The sequence below is a fragment of the Chiloscyllium punctatum genome, chromosome 25, assembly GCF_047496795.1.
Source record: "Chiloscyllium punctatum isolate Juve2018m chromosome 25, sChiPun1.3, whole genome shotgun sequence".
Taxonomy (NCBI): domain Eukaryota; kingdom Metazoa; phylum Chordata; class Chondrichthyes; order Orectolobiformes; family Hemiscylliidae; genus Chiloscyllium; species Chiloscyllium punctatum.
Window position 1 is genome coordinate 61,552,807 of NC_092763.1, and position 24,551 is coordinate 61,577,357.

Genomic DNA, 24,551 nt, shown 5'->3' on the forward strand with positions numbered 1-24,551 from the left:
GGGCTAAGATTTTAAAAAATATACCTATTTTCCCTGATCCGGAATGCCTCGTTGGAATGGGTTGAAGTAGATTTAATAATGACATTCTGAAGCCAGAACAGAAGAATGGGAGTTTTACCAAACAGCAGAGGGGCCCAATGGCCTCTTTGTGTTGTATCGTTCTGTAAGTCTGAACTGTTTTTAATGTAACATGAAAAGAATAGCGTGACGATTGAATCCAGAATAACATATGCTGTTGAGTCAACCTCTGTTTAAGTGTTGCTGCAAAGCTAGTAAAACCGTCACAAAGCGAATTAAGTAGACTAAATGTTGATTTTATAGTGCTCTCGGTTTTAGGGGAGCGTGGATGTGTTTAAATGTACTATTTTTGATGTCTATGTTTATTTGTTGTCGAGGGCAGTATCTTGGTATCCATGTGTGGACGCCTGGCCCCAGGAGCTAGCTGAATGCACGTCACACAACAATCGTTTTGGCTTCTCGTAACTCGCCTGATTAGAAACACATTCCCTCAGTCCCCATATCTCTATCGCTACTTTAATAACTGGGTAGTGCACCGTGTAGCAAAGATACAGGCACGAACTTCTCCAGTCACCTCCTGTACGCCATGTATTCAGCGTATTGCAACGTCTGGCGGCGAATTCTGCTTATTGCAGCTCCTCGTCCATCCCCCCCCAAAAAAAGCAAGACACCCCCGAGACTGTTGTACGATTTGTAAATAACAACAATGTGACCAGCGTTCTTCGAATTCTATCCCAAACTGAGATAGCAATCGGCCAGAAAAAAAGATGATGAATAAATTATAGATTAGATTAGGTTCCCTACAGTATAGCTGCTGAAGGAAGCAATACGTCAAGTAAGTAGAGACTGTACTTAGTGATTGGTAAGTGTAAACTATGCATTGGTGTAGGTAAAGTCTAACATTACAATGTCCAAACTTCAAAAGTAATTCATTTTCTGTAAAACGCTGTGGTACAGCCTAAAGTCGCGAAAGGTGCTATATAAATGCAGGTTCTCTCATCTTTTAACACAGATGCATCTGGCGCATTGTGCAGGTGCATTTTTTTAAACATTCTGAACACAGTTGATAACATGAAGTATACATTCATTGCTATTTTCACTCCACTCGAAATGGCTTTCTGTAGACATTTGCTATTTTAAATGCCATTCCTCCCCTCTCCAATGCAGATGAGCATCATATTCCAGCAGCTGCTAAAATCGTTGGGAAATCCTGTGAATACAACGGCACCAGCTATCAGCATGGAGAGATGTTCGTGGCTGAGGGGCTATTTCTGTCTCGGCACCCAAACCAGTGTGCCCAATGCAGCTGCTCGGTAGGTACACAGTCTGCCAAGGACCATTAACAAAAGCATGCCATACAAAACCTTCAACCTCCTGGCCAGAGAGCTAACATTTCATGTAATTTCAAACATTTTTAAAGCCACATGTAGGGTATTGTTAAGATTCATTCACAGGATGGGCACCTCACTGGCTACAGGTCAGTTTTTTTTTTAACTGCCCATCGCTAATGGACCTGGAGAAGGTGGTGAGGAGTTGCTTTAGTGAATGCTGCAGTTGTTGGGGTGAGTGAGTAAGGACAGCGATGGTGCTGTTAGGCAGATAGCTGCTGGGTTTTGGCCCGATAATAGTGAAGGAATTGAGAGATAGTACCAAGTCAGGATGGTGTGTGCTTGGAGAGGCTGGTGTTCCAGTACCTCCACTAGCCATGGCATTCTAGGTAACTCTGGCAGTATCTGTTGAGTTTATACCATAAGACCATAAGAAATAGGAATGGTAGTAAGACCATTCGGCCCATCGCGTCCACTCTGCCATTCAACCATGGATGATGGGCACTTCAACGCCACTTACCCACACTCTCCCCATACCCTTAATTCCTTGCGAGATTAAGAATTTATCAATTTCTGCCTTGAAGACATTTAATGTCCCGGCCTCCACTGCGCTCTGTGGCATTGAATTCCACAGGCCCACCACTCTCTGGCTGAAGAAATGTCTCCTCACTTCCATTCTAAACTGACCCTCTCTAATTCTAGGGCTGTGCCCACAAGTCCTAATATCTCCACCTGATGGAAACACCTTTAAGCCATGCATTATCTTGCAAGTTTCAATTAAATCTCCCCATAACATTCTAAACTCTAATGAATACAATCCCAGGATCCTCAGCCAATCATCATATGTTAGGCCTACCATTCCAGGGATCAACCGTGTGAATCTCCGCTGGACACGCTCCAGTGCCAGTATGTCCTCCCTGAGGTATGGGGCCCAAAACTGGTCAGAGTACTCTAAATGGGGCCTAATTAGAGCTTTATAAAGTCTCCGTAGCACACCACCACTTTTACATTCTAACGCTCGAGATAAATGACAACATTACATTTGCTTTCTTAATCACGGACTCAACCTGCAAGTCAACCTTTACAGAATCCTAGACTAGAACTCCCAGAAATTCCTTTGTACTTTGGCTTTATGAATTTTCTCACCGTTTATAAAATAGTCCATACCCGTGTACTTTTTTCCAAAGTGCAAGACCTCACATTTGCTCACATTGAAATTCATCAGCCATTTCTTGGACCATTCTCTTAAACTGGCTAAATCTTTCTGCAGCCTCCCCACCTCCTCAGAACTACCTGCCTGTCCACCTAACTTCATATCATTGGCAAACTTCATCAGAATGCCTCCAGTTTCTTCATTGTGATCATTTATATATAAAGTGAACAGCTGTGACCCCAAAGCTGAACCCTGCAGGATACCGCTTATCACCATCTGCCATTCTGAAAAATAACCTTTTATCCTAACTCCATGCCTTCTGTCAGACAGCCAATCATCAATCCATGCCAGTAGCTCACCTTGAACACCATGGGCCCTCACCTTACTCAACAGCCTCCCGTGAGGGCCTTTTGGAAGTCTAGATCGATAACATCCACTGGGTTTCCCTGGTCTAACCTACTTGTTACCTCTTCAAAGAATTCTAACAGGTTTGTCAGGCACGACCTCCCCTTACAAAATCCATGCTGACTTGTTCTAATTCAACCCTGCACTCCCAAGATTTAGAAACCTCATCCTTAAAGATGGATTCTAGAATTATATCTGCAGCTGAGGTTAGGCTAATTGGCCTATAATTTTCCATCTTTAGTCTTGAACCTTTCTTGAACAAGGGGTTTACCACAGCAATTTTCCAAACATCTGGGACTTTCCCTAACTCCAGTAATTTTGAAAGATTATAACCAACGCCTCTGCTATTTCTTCAGCCACCTCCCTCAGAAACCTAGGATGTAGCCCATCCAGGCCAGGAGACTTATCATTTTTTAGCCCCTTTAGCTTTTCAAGTACTTTCTCCTTTGTAATGGCCACCATGCTCAACTTTGCCCCTTGACTCTCCTTAATTGTTGGGATATTACTTATGCCTTCCACTGTGAAGACTGACACAAAGCATTTGTTTAGTTCTTCAGCTATTTCCTTATCTCCCATCACTAGCCTTCCTGCATCAGTTTGGAGAGGTCCTACTTTTACCCCTCATTTGTTTCTTATGTATTGAAAGAAAGTTTTACTATCATTTCTAATATTACTGGCTAGCCTACCTTCATATTTGATTCTCCTTCTCCTTATTTCTCTTTTTGTTATCCTCTGTTTGTTTTTATAGTCTTCCCAATCTTCTGACTTCGCAGTGTTCTTGGCCACTTTATAGACTCTCTCTTTTTCTTTGATACATTTCCTGGGCTCCTTCGTCAGCCATGGTTGTCTAGTCACCCCCCCACTACCGGGTAATCTTTCTTTTCTTTAGGGTGTTCCTCTGTATGGTGTCCTCAATTACACCCAGAAAGTCCTGCCATTGTTGATCTACTGTCTGTCCCACTAGGCTCTGCTTCTAGTTGATTTTCGTCAGTTCCTCTTTCATGCCCCTGTAATTACCTTTATTTACCTGTAACACTATTACATCCGATTTTGCCTTCTCTCTTTTGAACTGCAGACTGAACTCTACCATATTATGATCGCTGCCTCCTAAGTGTTCCCTGACTTTAAGATCTTTTGTAAAGTCTGGCTCATTACACAGAACTAAGTCCAGAACAGTCTGCTCCCTTGTGGGCTCCATCACAAGCTGTTCCAAAAAGCCATCCTGTAAGCATTCCATGAATTCCCCTTTCTATGGATCCACCGGCAACATAATTCACCCAGATCATTTGCATATTGGAGTCCCCCATGATCACCCTGACCTTGCCTTTCTGATATGCCCTATCTATTTCCTGGTAAATCTTGCACCCCTGGTCCTGACCACTGCTGGGAGGTCTGTATATAACTCCCATTATGTTTTTTTTGCCTTTGTCGTTCCTCAACTCCTCCCACACAGACTCCACATCACCTGACCCAATGTCATTTAGTGCCATAGATTTAAATTCACTCTTAACTAACAGGGCAACCCCACTCCCTCTGCCCACCTTCCTGTCTTTTCGATAAGTTGTAAATCCTTGGATGCTTAACTGCCAGTCCTGAACCCCCTGCAACCACGTCTCTGTGATGCCTACCACATCATATTCATTTATGATGATTTGTGCTGTTAATTCATCTCCTTTGTTACGAATGTTTTGAGCATTCAGGTAAAGCACCTTAATGCTAATTTTCTTATCCTCATGATTTCCATCACCTCTGTCGAAGTTATCCTTCCTTTTTGCTTCATTCCTAAGTTCGTCTGCCTCGAATTTAAACCCCACACACATGCTAACCTGCTGCTTATCTTTCTACTTGATTGCATAGTCCCTGTTGCTTTCTCTTTCCTTTCCCCCCTGACTCAAGTTTAAAGTCCGAGTGACCACCCCATTTATCCTTTTCGCCAGAACACTGGTTCCAGATCGGTTCAGGTGGAGACCATCCCAATGGTACAAATTACCCTGGTTCCAAAACTGATGCCAGTGGCCCATGACAGGGAATCCCTCTTTCCCACACCAATCTCTTAGTCATGTGTTTACTTCCCTAATATTCTTATCCCTATGCCAATTTGCACATGGCTCGGACAGTAATCCAGAGATTATGACTCTGGAGGACATGTTCTTCAATTTCCTTCCTAGTGCTTGATACTCCCCACACAGGTCCTCTATCCTAGTCTTGCCTATGTTGTTATTGCCAATGTGGACCACAACAACTGGATCCTTCCCCTCCCACTCCAGTATCCTTTCAAGCCGTTCAGAGCTGTCCTGCATCCTGGCACAGGGCAGGCAACACACCATGTGGGACTCCCGATCAGGCTCACAAGGGATACTATCTGTCCCTCTAATTATAGAATCCCCTATAAAACTACTTGTCTTTTTGCTCCCCCCCGACCCCCCCTTGAATGGCCTTCTGCACCATGGTGCCGTGGTCAGCTGGCTCATCCTATCCACAGCTCTTTTCCTCATCCATACAAGGAACAAAAATCTCATATCTGTTGGACAAAGTCGAGGGCTAAGCCTCCTCCAATCCTGAACTCTCCACTCCACGTCTCTGCGATGCCTACCACATCATATTCATTTACGATGATTTGTGCTGTTAATTCATCTCCTTTGTTACGAATGCTTTGAGCATTCAGGTAAAGCACCTTAATGCTAATTTTCTAATCCTCATGATTTCCATTCGTAACAAAGGAGAATAACAGGAAGGCAGAGTACTGGGTCAATGGAAAGATTCTTGGTAGTGTGGATGTGCAGAGGGATCTTGGAGTCCATGTGCAAAGATCCCTGAAAGTTGCCACCCAGGTGGATAGTGCTGTTAAGAAGGAATATGGTGTGTTAGGTTTCATTGGTAGAGGGATTGAGTTCTGGAACCACAATATCATGCTGCAACTATACAAAACACTAGTGCGGCCACACTTGTAATATTGTGTATAGTTCTGGTTACCCTATTACAGGAAGGATGTGAAGGCATTGGAAAAGGTGCAGAGGAGATTTACCAGGATGTTGCCAGGTTTGGAGGAAGGTCTTATGAGGAAAGGCTGAGAGACTTGGGTCTGTTCTCATTGGAAAGAAGAAGGCTAAGGGGGGATTTGATAGAGACATACAAGATGATCAGAGGATTAGATAGGGTAGACAGTGAAAGACTTTTTCCTAGGATGATAATGTCAGCTTGTATGAGAGGGCATAACTACAAATTGAGGGGTGATAGCTTTAAGACAGATGTCAGAGGCAGGTTCTTTACGCAGAGAGTGGTAAGGGTGTGGAATGCCCCACCTGCTAATGTAGTCAACTCAGCCACATTAGGGAGATTTAAACAATCCTTAGATAAGCACATGGATGATTTTGGGATAGTGTAGGGGGACGAGCTGAGAATAGTTCACAAGGTCGGCGCAACATCGAGGGCCGAAGGGCCTGTTCTGTGCTGTATTGTTCTATGTTCTATAACTCAAAATCCCACTACCTGCCTCACTTACAGTCCCACCCTGTTCCTGATCACTGACTGAATTTGAATTACTTAATCTACCGGGTGTGACTGCCTCCTGAAACAAGGTGTCTAGGGAATTCTGTCCCTCTCAAATGTGCCACAGTGCTTGAAGCTCAGATTCCAGATCATCAGTTCTGATCTGGAGTTCTTCCAGCAACCAACAGTTGCTGCAGATGTGGTCACTGCCATTCACAATGGGATCAGCCAGCTCCCACATCATATAGCTGCAGCACATCACCTTTCCAGCCATCTCTACTTATTTAATTAATTTATACAAATTTATGAGTTAAACAATTGTTAGTACTTCCCTATGGTCTTGTTCAACTAACCAACTAATAGTAAACATTTAATCAATCACACGAAACACAAGAGATATCGGTTGAAAGTTAATGTTTCGAGTCCAGTTACCCTTCTCCAGAAGGTTGACGCTGGTTTCTCTCCACAGATGCTGCCAGAGCTGCTGAGTTTCTGCAGCAATTTATTTTTGCTATAGACCCATCAGCATTTGCAGTTTTTGTTATTTTATTATCTTTCTCGGCGGTGCAAGTTGCCGGTTTGCATGTGGAGAAGCCTAGGCGATTTATTGCAGTGACCTTAGTCATAAAGTACACATCCAGCAAAATAGTAAATCAGATCAGAATGATGAGCTTTATCCAGCTAACAGCACTACGATCAGTAAACGAAAGCACACACAGACACACACACACACAGTACTTTCTTAGTTCATGGGTCTATTGTCCTTAAAGTCAAAATATTACAAATAAGCCTGGCAGCTGTGCCTTTAAAGCATACCTGGCTGAGTTCACCCTCGGTAATTACATTGAAAAAACAACCATCTTGAGTCTTGAACAACTGCGTCCCTTGTAGCTTTCTATAGCTTGAACTAACGGGATGTGAATCTAGATAATGATTTTGCAAAACAAAATCGCATGAAAGCCTTACAGAAACTGCTGAATAGGCGGATTTCACTCGCAGGCTGAGCAATCCCTTGCAGCATTTTTTTTTGACATGTCGAATGTTCGAGTCCCAGTACTATTCCCACAGTGAGGAGCCAAAACACACGTCGGCTAGTGGAAATTTATTTGCGAGATTGTTTTTCACTCGCTCTAGCGTCGGGAGTGCCAAATTGATGGCGCCAAATTAATAGAAACATTTCATCTTCGCCAAGCTCTTAGGGCGGACATCACACAGTGCTCTCTTTTTATATTTACTTTTGCTCGAGAAAAATGAGGGTCTAAATTAACTCTGTTTACACCCAGACAAGCAATAGCGATCTAAAAGTACCTGGTGGGAGTTGATTTAATGAATAATCTTACCTTTTGGAAACGCAGAACATTTAACTGTTGTAGTACCTGTTCATAGATTTTGCTTCAAATGTACTATGTCTATGGTAATGTACATTAATAGCGGATACCATTAATAGCACAACTTTAAAAACAGGCAAATAATATATATTTTAAATAAAAGGTTATTCTTAGAAAAAAAAATGTTGGAACACTAGTATGTTCAGATTGGCTGGAAGATATGTTTTCCAACATCTCTGAGAATATGCTCTTCAGCAGACTGTATCTCTGTTTTGCTTAAGGTCAAACACTGCTTAAAAACACAGAACACAAATCCAGTTTCTGCACAGAAGTGTTACTTTTGTAAAAATTGAGAGGTTAATTACAATAATACATTTCTATGTGCTTGATGATAATCCAGTCATTTGAAAAACCCTCACTGTTTTGTGGCCCACGTGTACAATATTGTTTAATGGACTGTCAGTCAGTAAACAGAGTTGTGATTTCAGTTCACAATTACTTAATGAGGAACTAAAGCAGAGTTTCTCATTAGTCCAAATAAAATCTAACACATTCTCTTCAATGAAACAATAGTCAGGCAGAATACTGGGAGCTGTCAATAATGGATTACAGATAATATTCTGCAGGCATGTTTGTCCTGGAATCTTCTTCATCCTTTCTTGAACTCTTACTGCAAGCACATCTCCTACGCATCACTCCATTGACATGCTGATGTGTGAGCAGACTATTTCAATGTGGGAAGCCCATACCAACCCTTACATTCACTTCATTTGTGTCATTTTTACACTTTGGAAACCAGTTATCTGATTCCTGATATCTTGCTTATTTTAGTGGTAGGGAGTAAAATTTCCAATTACTTCATTTTGTTTGGTGGGTGAATTAATTCTGTTAGGCCTGCTAGCAGTAACCTGGCAAATCAGGACCTGCCTGTGTTTTTTTTTGTGCCTCTTAAGTAGATTAATGGCTCCACAATGAATAAAGGAAAGGTGAAGGATATCAGTCTTGTTCTAGAAGGTGGATAGTGGGGTCTCTTGTGAAGGAGTAAAGCCCCTACCTCTAGACTAGGAAGCCCAGATTCAGGTCTCACCTGAATAATACCTCTAGATCGGTTGGTTAGGAAGTGGGCAGTTGTGGCAAACTCGTCTGAGCAGCACACTTGCAAAGCTCAATTGCTGAGAAGCCATTTTTAGATTTTGACAGAATAATTTGTAAATATATGACAACTGAAATAAAACATTTCCTGTTATGCACATGATTGAGTTCTATATTTTGAATTTAGAAACAAAGTCCTGTTAAAGTGTGCATGATCTGGGTGAACAGATTGCATTGAAATCATATTTAAAAGTATTTATTACTAACCTCTAGGCTTTATTTTACTTGTTCTAACTTAAAAGACTCAGAATTTGACATATCTGTGTTTTCACTTGGGAATTTACACCCCGAGACAACCTCTCCTACCAGCAGAAATAATAAATAAATAATTGCAGCAAAATCCGTGTTGAAATGATCCTCAGCCAGAGTAAATAGACAGATTCATTGAATTGACTCTAGCTCACTGGGAGATCTAATTGGTTACTACCTCATTATTTAAACTCCCCCAGCAGAGAGATAAGATAACGTATAGTGAAAATAAATTAACAGAACTACAAATGCAAAGTAACTGTAACCAATTGTACATTTTTATGTAAATTAAAGGAGTAAGGCTGAAGAAATTTTTTTTAAAATTGTTTCAGTTTACTTCATTTTTGCTCAGCTTAGTAATTTTTTAGTGTCAATGCCAAAAAAACAATTTAAGGAAATATCTGTTCAGTTCAAGGTCACAGATCTCTGTAATATGATCAGGAACAGGACCCTTAGATGATTTATTTTCTCCACCACATTTGCAGGCAGAATAAGACCTGGACTGTTCTAGAACAGAGACCAACTGCGTAAACAGAGAGCAAAATCTAATCTAGGACCTTATGGGCTTGTATGGTTCAATAATAAAGCTGTTGCCTTTACCCATCAGTCTATGAAGGGATTTAAAAAAAAACTCTTTTTTGTCATTTATGAGGGGTGGAAATAATTGTTGAAAAATAGAGAGCCAAACCTTCCATGACGTTTTTTTAATATGAGGAGGTTTGATTGGAGCATGCTGGGTTGAATGACCTGATGGTGTGCTGTAAATAGTTTTTAATTATTTTGTATGTCAAGTGCTGATAAACAATGAATATGGATTGGCATTTCTAAATATACAACTCTTCAACAATTTATAAATCACTCTGTCAAGTATTTAATGTGACAAACAACAACTCACATAATGCTAAGACAAATGCTTCAACACATAATAAAGCAGAAAAAACGTACCAAGAGAACTTTTTAAATTATGTACTGAACTACCAAAAAGTTGGTATACTAGTCAACATATTGCATAATATATAAGTCATGTAATTCCAATATGAGGGCTCTTTTGGTGCAGTGGTAGTGTCCCTATGCTTGGGTTTGAGTCTCATCTACTCAAGAATTGTGCCATAACATATTTGAATATGTTGATTAAAAGTTTTTAAATTTTAAATTTACTATTTCAAAAAATGAACACAATACCATGTTTATGTATTTTATTTTATGCAGTTTATAATAGACGATTCTGACCTACAATATTTCTGGTTAATCACTCATGAGGAATACAAATGCTAAACTACCAGATTATCTGATTGGTCAGTTACTTTTCTCTCCATCAATGAAAGTGTGACATAATTAATTTTCTTGGTACAAACCAAAGACTGAAATCCATTCGGCCAATTTTGGCAGAAAGAAAACTACATCTGTATTTTGAAATTATTTAACATTCTGTAATATTTTAATAATTTTGTAGTATAATCATAATCAATAGTATTTGCCAGTACTACAGAATGCCATGTGGCCCATCACACCTATTCTGTTGCTTTGAAAAAGTGACCACTTAGACCCAATTCTCTACTTCCCTGTAACTGTATTTTATTATCTTACATTGGTGTTGTAATTACTTTATTGGTGTAACCTTAAATGTATAGTACTGTTATAAAAAGCTTTTATGAATAATACCAAGTGATAATTTAATCACACCACGCCTCTAAATAGGTTACTGACACACATACTTGTTATGTAATAATTCAGTTTTGTAGCTTATTTCTCTACTTCTTGCTTCTCTCTATATCGTCTAATTTTGCTACATTTATGAAGGATGTTTTTAAGATTTTGACTGGCAGAAAGACTGACATTGTTTTTGCCTTTTCTTTATCGTGAAGGGTTTGATATCCAGGTTAGCCCACACTCTTAGCACTGTACCCCTGTGCTCTAGAACATGTTGGCTTATCCTTGTACAGGGATGCTGTTATATAGAAGGGAAGAATTAAAATTTTGTTTTTATCATATCTGCTTTTATTGGTGTATTAAGGATCACATTCTTCAATTTTGTAAACTTATAATTAGGCTCAATAATTCAAATTCAGTTTTCTTCTTTGTATTATGTGATTCATGTGCTATAATTCTGTGCGATTTTCTGTGAAAGTTGCAATTCAATGGTTTTCCAGATGCAGCAAAAAGAAGTATATTTAAATATTGAAATCTGGTTCATTGAATCCAAATGAACCAGTACACATGATGTTTATTAATACTAATGGCAGTGAGTCAGTGTTTTAATAAAGTGTTTGTGTTGGAAATATGTTTTCATACGACTGCAGGAATGCTCCTGTGGACTGGAAATGTTAATGGTTTCTTTTCTTTGATGTGAAGGAAGGAAATGTATACTGTGGCTTGAGGACATGCCCAAAGCTGACCTGTCCATTCCCAATATCTGTTCCTGATTCTTGCTGCCAAGTTTGCAGAGGTAATTTAAAAGTCAATCTTTACATGCTTCTGAACACACACAGATAATATATAAATACTTAGTTCATTTTGTACTCATTTCAGAATGCAGCATTTGTTCAACTTTTGACATCTTGAGTCAGTGTCAAGCAGTTTCAGATCAGGTATGACATGTACCAGATGTGGAGTTATGATCCCTCTACTTTGCCAGAACAATCCTCAAGAGTAAATCTCAGTAAACCCAAATCCTCAAAATAAACAAATCCTTTTACGAATGTTAGCTCCCTGACTGAGATCAGTAGTTTAGTCCAAATTATTATCAAATTATGAGCAATTTGGAGTTGTAGATTTCTGCTCACCAGGAATTGACTTAAGATTAATCTCATTTCATGTGAAATTCAAAGGGACATTATTATAAAAAAGCATTTGTAATTAAAAAATACATTTGAAGAAGAGAAGATACAATATCACAAATCAAAACTATATCATATGAATCTTGTGGTGGACCCCACTAGGGAACAAACAATACTGAATGTAGTGTTGTGCAATGAGGCAGACTTGATAAGGGAACTTAAGGTGAAGGAACATTTAGGAGGCAGTGATTATAATATGATTGAATTTACTGTGCAATTTGAGAGGGAGAAGATAGAATCAGAGGTAACAGCATTGCAGCTGAATAAAGGCAACTACAGAGGCAAGAGGGAGGACCTGGGTAGAATTTACTGGGAGAGGAGCCTAGCAGGAAAGACAGTGGAACAGCAATGGCAGTAGTTTCTGGGAGTAATTCAAGAGACACAGAGATTCATCCTTAGGAAGAAGAAGCATGGTACAGGGAGGATGAGGCAACCGTGGCTGACGAGGGAAGCCAGGGATAGCATAAAAGCAAAAGAGAGTGCATATAATGTGGCAAAGGGCAGTGGGAAACCAGAGGTTTGGGAAGCTTACAAAGACCAACAAAAAAAGAAATAAGGAGGGAGGAGATTAAATATGAGGGTAAGCTAGCCAGTAATATAAAGGAAGACCTTAAAATTTTCTTTAAATACACAAAGAGCAAATGAGAGGCAAAATTGGACATTGGGTTGCTGGAAAATGGTGTTGAAGAGTTAGTGTTAGGGAACAAAGAAATGGTTGAGAAACTGAATAATTCCACGTCAGTCTTCACAGTGGAAGACAAATAATATCCCAAAAATTCAAGAGAGTGAGTGGGCAGAGCTGAATATGGTGACCATCATCAAGGAGAGGGTGCTAGAAAAATTGAAGGTGGATAAATCACCTGGACCAGATGGACTACACCCCAGAGTTCTAAGGGAGATAGCTGAAGGGATAGTGGAGGCATTAGTGGTGATCTTTCAGGAATTGCTAGAATCAGGGAGGGCCCCAGAGGACTGGAAAATCATTAACGTGATACCCCTGTTTAAAAAAGGAGTAAGGCAAAAGATGGAAAATTATAGACTGACTAACGTAACCTCAGTCGTGGGTAAGATCCTGGAATCCATTGTGAGGGATGAGATTTCCGAATACTTGGAAGTGCATGGTAAAATAGGGTAAAGTCAGTATGGTTTTATCAAGGCGAGGTCATGCCTGACAAATCCGCTAGAATTCCTTGAGGAAGTAGCAACCAGGTTAAACAAAGAAGAGCCAATGGATGATATCTACCTGGACTTCCAGAAGGCCTTTAACAAGGAGGCTACTGAGTAAGATAAGGGCCCATGGTGTCAGAGTCAAGGTGCTAGCATGGATAGAAGCTTGGCTGTCTGGCAGAAAGCAGAGAGTGGGGACAAAAGGGTCTTTCTCAGGATGGCAGCCGATGACTAGTGGTGTTCTGCAAGGCTCCGTGTTGGGACCACAACTTTTCACTTGATACATTAACAATCTAGATGATGGAACTGAGGGCATTCTGTTTTCAGATGATACAAAGATAGTTAGGGGGACAGGTATCATTGAGGAAGTAGGGAGGCTGCAGAAGGATTTGGACTGGTTAGGAGAATGGGCAAAGAAGTAGCAGATAGAGAACAATGTTGGAAAATATGAGGTCATGCACTTTGGTAGGAGGAATAGAGGCATGAACTATTTTCTAAATGGGGAGAAAATTCAAAAGCCTGAAGCGCAAAGAGACTTGGAAGTTCTAGTCAAGGATTTTCTTAAGGTAAACTTGCAGCATGAGTCAATAGTTAGGAAGGCAAATGCAAGGGATGTCATTTATTTTGAGAGGACTTGAATGTACTTTTGAGGCTCTGGTCAAACCACATTTGGAGTATTGTGTGCAGTTTTGGGCCCAATATCTCAGCAAGGATGTACTGGCCCTGGAGTGTGTTCAGAGGAAGTTAATGAGAATGATTCCAGGAATGAAAAGCTTAACATATGAGGAATGTTTGAGGACTCTGGGCTATACTTGATGGAGTTTAAAAGGATGAGGGGGGAATCTAATTGAAGCTTACAGAACACTGGATGGCCCGGATGGAGTAGATGTTGGGAAGATGCTTTCATTGGTAAGAGAGACTAGAACCCAAGGGCACAGCCTTAGAGTAAATGGAAGACCTTTTAAAATGGAGATAAGGAGAAACTTCTTCAGCCAGAGAGTGGTGAATCTATGGAATTCATTGCCACAGAAGGCTATGATGGCCAGGTCATAGAGTATATTTAAGGCTGAGATAGGTAGGTTCTTGATTGTCAAGGGGATCAAGGGTTACAGGGAGGAAGTGGGAGAATGGGGTTGAGAAACTTATCAGCCGTGGTTGTATGGCTAAGCTGACTCGATGGGCTGAATGGCCTAATTTCTGCTTATGGTCTTAACATAAGAAATAGGAGCAGGAATTAGTCCTTTGTTCTTTCAAGCCTGCTCCACCATTCAATAAGATCGTAACTGATCTGATTATGGCTTTAATTGCCCTTTCCTGTCTGCCCCAGATCAAAACAAAATCTGCCTAACCCTTCCTTGAATTTATGCAATGATCAATCTTCCAGTATCCACTGAGGGAAAAAAAGAAATCCAATTACCCACTGACTGAAGAAATTGCTCCTTTTCTTCATAATTTGAAGCACCCTTATTTTCAAACACTGCAACTGATACTAGGTATCCCCTAAATGTGGAAACATCCTCACAGCCTCTACCCTGTCAATGTTATGTGTACTACACTTAAAATGAACAGAAAAAGAGAGCTCTTGTCCATCTTCAAAAAAGTTTGGCAAAGACTTTTTCACAACCAAACTGGATCTGTAGGAAATATTTCTTATTAGTTTATTTGCTAAATATACAAATCGGGTAGCTGAAAATTTACAAAGGGCATTATAATAAAGTATTGGTGTCTAAAATATTTAATGAATTTTTCATCCAATGGTACTCGTTGCTTCTGTCTGTTGAATGCTCTCCTTACAAGGCGGGACCATTTCCAGAAGAAATATGGTAACTAGTATTTACTCAAATATTCTAGTATGTTTCCCATTTCTGAACGTGTACATTGTTGACAGGTGAAGGAGACTCGTCGTGGGACACAGCAGGTGCAGAAATATTTCGGCCACCATCCAACAGGGAAGCAGTAAGTAACTGAATACAATTCCTAATATAATAGTAGGGATGATGTTTCAAAATATGTTGAAATTAGGCGAGCAGGCTTTATTTCCTATGAAGCTGTACAAAAAAACACACAAAAGTCAGACATACAACTGTTTTTGTTTTATTTAGCTACACCACAGTTTCACCTTCCAAGAACATTTATCTGAATAATTTGACAATCAAGTGTAGTAAGCAGTCTACATAGAATGTCTTTGCATTGAATCAATGGCAAATTTGCTATTGATTTTTTTTTGTCTAGTTTTGATGTCACATGAAAATATTTTCAGCATATTGTATCTGTTCTTGATTATCTCATTGACAATGTTTTTGGATTATTCTATGTATATTGTGATTAATTGCTTTAATCCTCATAATTATAACCCATCAGCACAGCCACAATGGTCATTGTCTACATATGTGAATATTTTGTAACTTCTTCCTACTAATTCAACCTTATCCCTCTTTGAACTTTTAATAACCCAAACTGGAAACATGTGTTGGGTACATTTCAGAACAGGTCACATCACCTCCTTCTTTCCTCCACCTCACCCTAAAGACACAGTCCTAAAGTATAACAATCTTACAAAACAAATATAGGCAATATTTTACCATCATTCAATGACAACAAAAATGTTTTGCCAGCTGATTGTATTGTCCACGTATTGATAGCCCAATAGATAAAAGTTTATTTTGTGCAATAACTCATTTCTATAGCACTCGTCAGATAAAATCACTTAAAAAGTATTTATAATGAGGGAGCCTGAAGCTGGTTGAGGAAGGGGCAGAAATTCTAGGGTTGAAGCAACATGGTTGAAGGCAAGGAATGTTCGAAAGTTTTTGAAAGGAAGGTAGGAGATGACAGGTATTCAGGAACTACACAGTTCAAAGATCACCCCAGGGGCAAAACGAAGGGACTGAGCATAAAGCATAGTAGCAGTGAAGGGCACTAACAGTATAAGGAGGTGACCAAAATAGGGTGGAACAAAATTATGAAAGTGAAAGTGAACACTCAATATTCAATTACCTGCATAGAAAGGACAAGTGGGACTGTGTGGAACTTTGTTCCAGTGATGTTTCTGCATATTTAGTAATTTATGCAGGGTAAAGTTTGCATAGAACAATGTTTAAAGGGTAAGCTGCAGGGTGGTAATGGTAAGGATTAAGGTTTTGCCAGAAGTAAATTGAAATGGCACAGGGAGGCTATATTACAAAGGTGAAAGAAGCAGTTTTATCAATGGAACTGCAAATGTAGATTCACGTAGTATGCCATGTTTGCATAGCACCAGATTTACCTGAGGCCATAGTTAGGGAGGTTAATGAAGTTGAGATTAGAGGGTTAGAGGAATGTGTTTCCAGAGAAATTTGTTTTTAGTTGATTGGTAGAAGACATTTTAATTTATTGTAAGCACAATTAACAAGATATAGAAGCAGTTTTGGAGTTGATCCAGAAAGCGGAAAGGTAAAGATGGATGTGAGCATAAATGTAAAATCTGATCTAGTGATGATCAAACATGATTAAATAGCGATGATTACACATGATATGATTGAAGAATAGAATATAATAATCTTGAAGAGGAGGAATCAAGGATATAGAGACGAGGCAGACCAGAGTGTGTATCTCGGCATAGGAAATAGAATAATCCAGAGATATTCTTGGATGTAAGTGAAATTAAAGGGAAACTGGTTTAAGGACAAGGATTGAGGACAATAGAATTGTTGAAAGTCTCAATTTTTCGAAGATAAATTGCAGAGCTGAGGAGACACAGATAATCACATGCAATAATTGGTTGACAGAAATTGTGTAGGAGAGACACAGGAAAAGGGGAAACAGAAGAAAATCAGAATCAATAATGTGCGACAGTCAAAATGAAAAGGAGTGGGGGCTTGAATAATTGTGAAATTTAGAATAAAACTGATTGTAATTTAAACACACTGACAGCGAATGAACAGGTTAATAATGAATGAAAGATTAACAGATTTTGACAGACAGTGAAAGTAAGTGCAAAAAAAAGAACATTCTGTCAATACTCAACAGTTTTAGGAACATCTGTAGAAACAGAGTTAAAGGCCCAAATTTTCAAAGAGTGTTGCAGACTCCACAGACCTTTAAAAATGTGGGGGAATCCCAAATCTGTAAATCTCAATTTAATTTCCAATGAATTCCATTTTTTTCCTGTTGGGAAAAGGCACAACTCCCGTGTGAGAGAAATTTGAACTCAGCAGGACCATTTGAATGGGGTGCAGAGTTTAAACTGACCTAATTTTCACCAACGTGAGGGGTGTAAGAGGGCATGGTGGTGAGTCAGGGTGCATGAATTGACATTGGAGCATAGATTTGGCATGGGGAGTAAGTAGGGTATGATAGAAGGTGTGTCATGAGCATTAGAGGGCCTGAAATTTCACCTGGCAATTGGACATAAGTGTCAAAGCACTGAGACAATCCATTTAAACAGTCTGTCTTGGCACTTGAAAAACCATGTGATCTAGTTTGACCTGTTTCTGGGATGGTAGGCACAGCTCTATACTGCATACAGTCATTCAGGACGAAAGATCCCAGCATTTGGAGGAGTTTCTCCTGAAGCGAGTGCAGTGAGCAGGGACTTGCACTGCCCATCTCAGGAGTAAATATTCAGGCTAGTGTTTCAGGTCAATTACCTATCATTAAACCCTGACCTGAAATGTTAGCTGTGTTTGCGCCTCCAGATGCTGCCTGACCTGTTCACCAGAATTGTCTTTTATTCAGATTTTCAACATTTGTTATATGTTGCTTTTGTGTTAATAGCCTTCTGTTTTTTCCCTCAATATTAAATATACTTTTCTGCATATTTTCTCATGTTGAAACTGGATTTTCTTTGCAACAAGATTAATCCAATCAAAATCTCCAAGTGATACAGAGCAGTACTTGAGCTCCTAGCATTTTAAACTTAATAGTACAAATCATATTGAAATAACTGGGTTCCTTCATCTTGATTTTTAATTTTAAACAGAATCAAGCATTTGACTCAAAAGTGCAATAGATGAAATTAATAAACAACGAAAAGGAGAAAAATGGAGACAGCGTCTGAACTTATTCAAGTTGAAGTCAGACAGACGTGCCAGTGCACCAAATTTAGAAGTAATGTAAGAATTGTTCAAACAGAAACTGTTCAAGCTCAGGTCAAGATTTTATTAAATCAAACATACTTTTGGCAGAATGCTTTGCGAACAAAAAAAAATCAAAATCTTTCATAAACAACGCTATGCGTACATGAACGTTCTGGTCTTACATCCCAGCACAAGTCACTGGGAAAACACAGTTTTAAACTAATGTTTACAAAATGAACAAATGATATTGAAATAAATTTAAACACTTGAAACACCCAGCTTTCTGGCATGTTCTTAGTTTTGCACTGAACAGTTTAATGCTAAAAAGGGAAAGATTTGGTGAGTGCACAATTTTTTTTTAACTTACAAAGCTATGATAATCACCAAGAAATCAAACTTAAATTTAGAATAAATGATTTTTAGCCAAATAGTGTGACTATGGAACTCACCATCCCAGGCAGTACTTGTTGTGAATAGTTAAGATATATGTAAAGGAACAAAAAAAAGCAGTTGCTGGAGAAATTCAGCAAGTCTGTCAGCATCTGTGGGTAGAAAGCTGAGTTAACGATCCAAGTCTGTTGATCCTTCATCAGAATCTAATCTTGTCAAATCCTAACATGATGCCATCTTGTACCAGTTCATAGTTCGACCCTTTCCACGGCCATGCCAGTTTAACAATAGCCACTAGCTCCTAAGGACACAGGAGAAAAAAAAATTATTACATCAAGTTCCTTTTTGCAGACTAAAGTCTTTTGAGAAAAAAACACTGTCACTCATTAAAAGAAATGTTGACAGCTGTTGAACGGATTTTCCACTTTTTGACAAGTCAAAACAGTTCTTGACAGTTTTTGATATTTCTTGATGATTGTTGACACTTCTTGATCGGTCATCAAGAGTTTGACAGGAATTTTACAGGTTTGACCATTACAAGGAGTATATAATCTGTTGTACAGTTAACAATCCCAAAGAGTCCCCACAACATCTAACATAGAGGTTCAATGTAATCTATGACCATATCTGCAGAGGTACTTCTGCTCAGCAAACAAGGTGCTCTTGCTTTCCAAAGCAAAGGCATCTGTTTTTACCTGGTCTAATCTCTCCATTCTCCAGACAGCAGGTATTCCAAAATCTGATTTGAGTGTAGGCAGCTGATCATTTAAATGGCCAGTTCCCTCTGACCCACACATGCATTAACCACAGCCCATGTCCAATGCCGTTCTAAATCCCATCCATGAAAATGGGAAATGCCTGATTTGATGGCCAGACATAGGATTTCCAGTGTCTTTCACATTGATCTTGTATGTTCTGATATATGTGTAAGTGCAAAGAAGCTGACTCTACTGAGCTCTGAAATGCTTAGGGCAGGCCATTCAAGTTTTGTCAGTAATACACCAGTCAGAAAGGAAATACACATTTTTATTGATGTATTGAGGCATATTAGCTGAGATACATAGAACACATTATATTTTTGACACAATGGGCAGAAATTGGACTTTATTGCACGATTCTATTGGAGTAAAATTCATGTGATGAGAGTTAATTTTTAGGACCAAGATCTATTGCTCCTTAAAAGTCTGACAAAATATTGAATTGGATCTTTTTGTGGACACCCTGGTGGTCTCCTCAAACAGACGTTAGGTTGCTTATAAATGTAACTGAGGGTCCACCATCTTTTTTGAGCCCTCTTTTGGGAAATTATCCAGCAATGAGTGAGGTAAGAGCTGTGCTTGGTCTGCTTAAAATTCCCAAGTGGATGCTAACTTGTTTTAAGAAGCATTCAAAAATCACTCATGTGGAATAGGGAGGGGTGGAGTGTTTATCCAACTTTCCAGCCCCTGCAAGGCCACTGGAGTTCAGGGCCTTTGGAAAAATACTTTGCTCAGCCCAAACAGATTTGAACAGATCGAAATGCAAAGTTTCTTTTCCCTGCAGAGGCCTGAACTTAGCGTGTCTACAGTTCCATTAGGGTCTGCATGGGCCAAACAAGAGTTTTTCCAAAGGCTCTGAATGGGCCAATAGGATTAAGTATATCCGAAAACTAAAAATATTATTTAGGCCAAAAAAAAAGGATTCCCAATGTGTTGCCATCTTTTTCTAACAGATAGAAGCATCATTAACTCACTCAAATAATAACAACCTGGATTTTATGGCGAAAGTGAAGAAGCAATGCCTAGTTTGCTGTAAGAGAAAACCTATCACAAAGGTTTAAGAAACTCTATCCTATTGATCTCTTCCATCCTTCGAATCTTTCCCCACCTGTAAAGCTTAGGTAGTGACCAGGTATAGCGAGATAATTAAAATACTCACAGTAGGCAAAACATAAACAAAAAGATAGGAATTATAATTCCCTTTTGAATGACTTTACAGAATGCAAATTAAAGATTGTGACAAGCACATGGGAATATGGTAAGCAGTGGAATATAATAATATTTAAAATGCCAAATATTTAAAAGTTATTTTGTCTTTTATTTTATCCATGTAAGTAGTATTCTACATTGTTCATTTAAAAATGTTCTTCTGAGCGAAAGGGACTCCACACTGATAAAAAAAAGTTGTCAACATCACAGAGGTAGTTTAGCAACAATTTTGACCTAGTATGCTGACAAAACCTCTCACATTTTCTCAACAAGATACATCGACAGCGGTTATTACAGCAAGAATATATGAGAAAAGTTCACATTAAATCAGAAACATTCCATAGGCTGCATCTAATAAAGACAACAAAAACCCACCTTATGTAGGAGCAGGATATTACTCGCTGTGCCTTCAGATTTCTGATGTGTGAAGATGCTAGAAGTTGCTGTCAGTTTCAAAGAGTTCAAATGCCATGCGCTGAGTACTTACACTGGCAAATTCCTGGCCATTATATTAATGAGGCCCAATTTCATCGTCCAAAAATTATGTGTTAAGGTAATTACAACGTACCAACCTTTGACTTTGATTTATATTAGCATTATGCAGTTACTATTACATTTTGTGGTAAGACATTATTACATTATGTAATTGCAAATTGACTAAAAATGTTTTGTTAAATTTTCATATGGTGGAAATACATTTTCAATTCAAAACCTGAATTCAAATTGACATCTATTCGTGTCCCTATTGTCATTTAGTAGTATTATCTAATGTGGGACAGAAAGTAAACCAAACAACTATGGATGTTGGAAATCTGAATCAAAACTGAAATAGCTAGAGAAACTCAATGCATCTGGTAGCATCTGTGGAGAGACAGCCGAGTTAAGGTTTCAGGTCCAATGACCCTTTTTCAGAATTGTTTGTAACTGATTGTAGCATCACGTTTTCTGCTTGGGAACCCTGCAAATTCCAGGATCAATACTGAGTTCAATAATTATAGGGCCTGAGTATCTTCTTCCATGTCCTTCCCCCAACCCTGAAACACCAGGCCTTGTCATCATGTGGGCTGCTGCCACAACCAACCCATTGTTTGATAATAATGATCCCCATTACCACCTATTCATTGTCCCACGTTGACCTTTACCCAGTCCTTTGTCTGCACAACTATTGTTCTCTCTCTCTGGGATCCATCTCCACCTGTCATTTACTTCTACTCCCTTTCCCCACCCCATCTTCAGCATTTATACCAACCTTTTCCTAACTACAGATAGCTCTGGAGAAGCATTATTGGACTTGAAATGTTAACTTTAATTTCTCACCGTAGATGTTCCTAGATATGCTGAATTTCTCCAACAATTCCTAATTTTGGGACAAAAACCTTGTTGCTGATTTTCTTTAGCTAAATGTCTTGTTAAAATAACTGCCTGTGCTGAGTTCAGATGACCATGTTACCCTGCAATGTCTACATTCTAACTCCATAGTTTATTTGTATTCATTCATGAGCTGTGGTCTTCACAAGCTGCACTATATATTTTTTTCATTCATTCAAAGGATGTGGGCATCATTGGCTTGGCCAGCAATTATTGTCCACCCCTAATTGACCAGAAGGCAGCGAAAGTCAACCACATTGCTGTGGTCCTGGAGTCACATGTAGGTTAGACCAGATAAGAATGGCAGTTTCCTTCCCTAAAGGATATCAGTAAACCAAATGGCTTTTCCCAAAAATCAACAATGGTCACATGATTATCATTAGACACTTAATCCCAGATTTTTATTGGATTCATCTGTTATAATAGGATTTGAACATTACTCTTTGGATTATTAATCCAGTGATAAAACCACTAAGCCATTGCCTCCCCATTGCCTTTGAGAAGGTAGTGATGACCTGCTTTTTGAGTCGACACAGTCTATTGTGTTATACAGTTAGAGAGGGAGTTCCAAGATTTTGACCCAGTGATAATCAAGGAATTCCAACTCAGTATGATGACTGGCTTGGAAATTAACTTGCAGGTGATGGTGTTCCCATGTATCTGCTGTTCTTGTTTTTCTTGATGGTAATGCTCATGGTTTTGGAAGATGCTGTCGAAGGAGACTTGATGTAAGGTTTAGGACCAGACGTAGGCCACTCAGCCTATTGAGTCTGCTCTGCCATTCAATGAGATTTTGACTGATATGATAATCCTTAATTCCACCTTCCTGCTTTTTCCGGAGAACCCTTGATTCTCTTACAGTTTAAAAATCTGTCTAACTGAGCCTTGAATATAATTAATGACCCAACCTCTATAGCCCTCTGCAGCAAAGAATTCCATAGTTTCCTTACTTTCTTGGAGAAGCAATTCCACCTTATTTCCATCATAAATGGGTGACCCTTTACTCTGAGATTATGCCCTCTAGTCCTGGACAAGGAGAAGCCAACATTTCTATATCTACCCTGAAAAGACCCCTAAGAAATTTCTTTGTTTCAATAAAGTAATTCTTCTAAACTCCAGTAATGCAGGTCCAATCTGATCAATATTTTTCATAGGACAATCCCTCATACCCAGGATCATCACAGTGAACCTTCTTTGGACTGTATATCTTTCAATGTCTGCATATTTTTCCTTAGAAAAGTACACCAGAACTGTATACAGTATTCTAGGTCTTGCCTAACTAGCGCTTGAATAGTTTTAGCAAAATTTCCCAATTTTTATACTCTATTTCCTTTGAAACAAAAGGGCAACACTCCATTTGCCTTCCATGTGCCTGCTGAACTTAAATGCCTGTTTTTAAAAATGATATATGCACAAGAACTTCCAAATCCCTTATTCAAATTTCTATTTGAATAATATTGAACTCCTGTATTACTCCTGCCAAAGTACCTTACATTTTCCAACTTTATATTCCAGCTGCAAAGGTTTTGCCCATTTGCTTATGCTGTCTCTATCTCTTGCAATCTCTTGTGACATCCTCACCGCTCTCTTCCCACCTATTTTTGTGCCGAGTACAAGCTTGGTTGTATTGTATCCACTTTTCTCATCCAAGTTAATAATATACATGTACATAATTGTGGCCTCAATGTTGATTTCTGTTGCACTCCAGTAGTTACAGGTTGCCATCCTGAAAATATCCCCTCACCCACCCCGCAACATATGCCAACTCATTTTCTTCTTTTAGTTGGTGAATCCTGTATCCATGCTGATATACCATCTCCATCACCGTGAGCACCAAATTATTAAGTAACCTGACAGAAATCCAAATATATTACATCCACTGTTTCCCCTTTATTTATCTTGCTTGTCACCTCCAATTCTAAGAATATTTTGGCATGATTTTCCCTTTGTGAAGCCCTGCTGGCTCTGCTTGTACATCTAAATGCTCTGCTATGACATTCTTTAAAATAAACTCTTAACATTTCCCAATAACAGATGTTAAGCCAACTGGCCTATTTAGTTAATTTATTTTTAAAAACTTTCCTTTTTAAACAAAGGTATTATATTGGAAGTTGTCCAATCCTGTAGTAGCTTTCCAGAATCTAAGGGTTCTTGAAAAATTGCTACCATTGTATTCATGATTTCTGTAGCTATGTTTTATAAAATGGGACGCATTCCACTAAGTCCACGGGTTTTATTCATCTTTAGCCCCATTATTTTCCCACCCACTCTTTCTCCGGCAATAGTTATTGTATTTATTTCCTTTCCTTTTTTTTGTCCTTTCATTATTTATCATTTTGGAATCTTATTAGTGTACTCTATTATGAAGACTGATGCTTATTGCACTGAAGTGTTTGTTCAACTCCACTGCCTTTCCTTGTTCCATTGTTATTTCCCCAGACTCCTTCTGTAAGGGGACTATATTTACTTTTTCCTGTCTCTTGCTTTTTATACATTTAAAGAGGCTCTTGCTGTCCGTTTGGATATTATTTGGTGGATTTCTGCAGTGTACCTTGTAAACGAACAAGCTACTGAGTGCAGGTGGTAAAACGGATGAATGTTTGTTGATTTAGCATCAATCAGGCAGGCTGTTTTGCCATTGAT

General features: G+C 39.0%; 1 protein-coding gene across 1 annotated transcript in view; it reads left to right on the forward strand.

Annotated features, from left to right (window-relative positions):
- The window catches only part of chrdl2 (chordin-like 2), a 64,157-nt gene that overhangs the window by 14,126 nt on the left and 25,480 nt on the right, over positions 1-24,551 (forward strand). Inside the window, 3 exon segments of the mRNA XM_072595385.1 lie at positions 1,186-1,331; positions 11,475-11,568; positions 15,015-15,082. Coding sequence (XP_072451486.1) covers positions 1,186-1,331; positions 11,475-11,568; positions 15,015-15,082 — 308 coding nt within the window.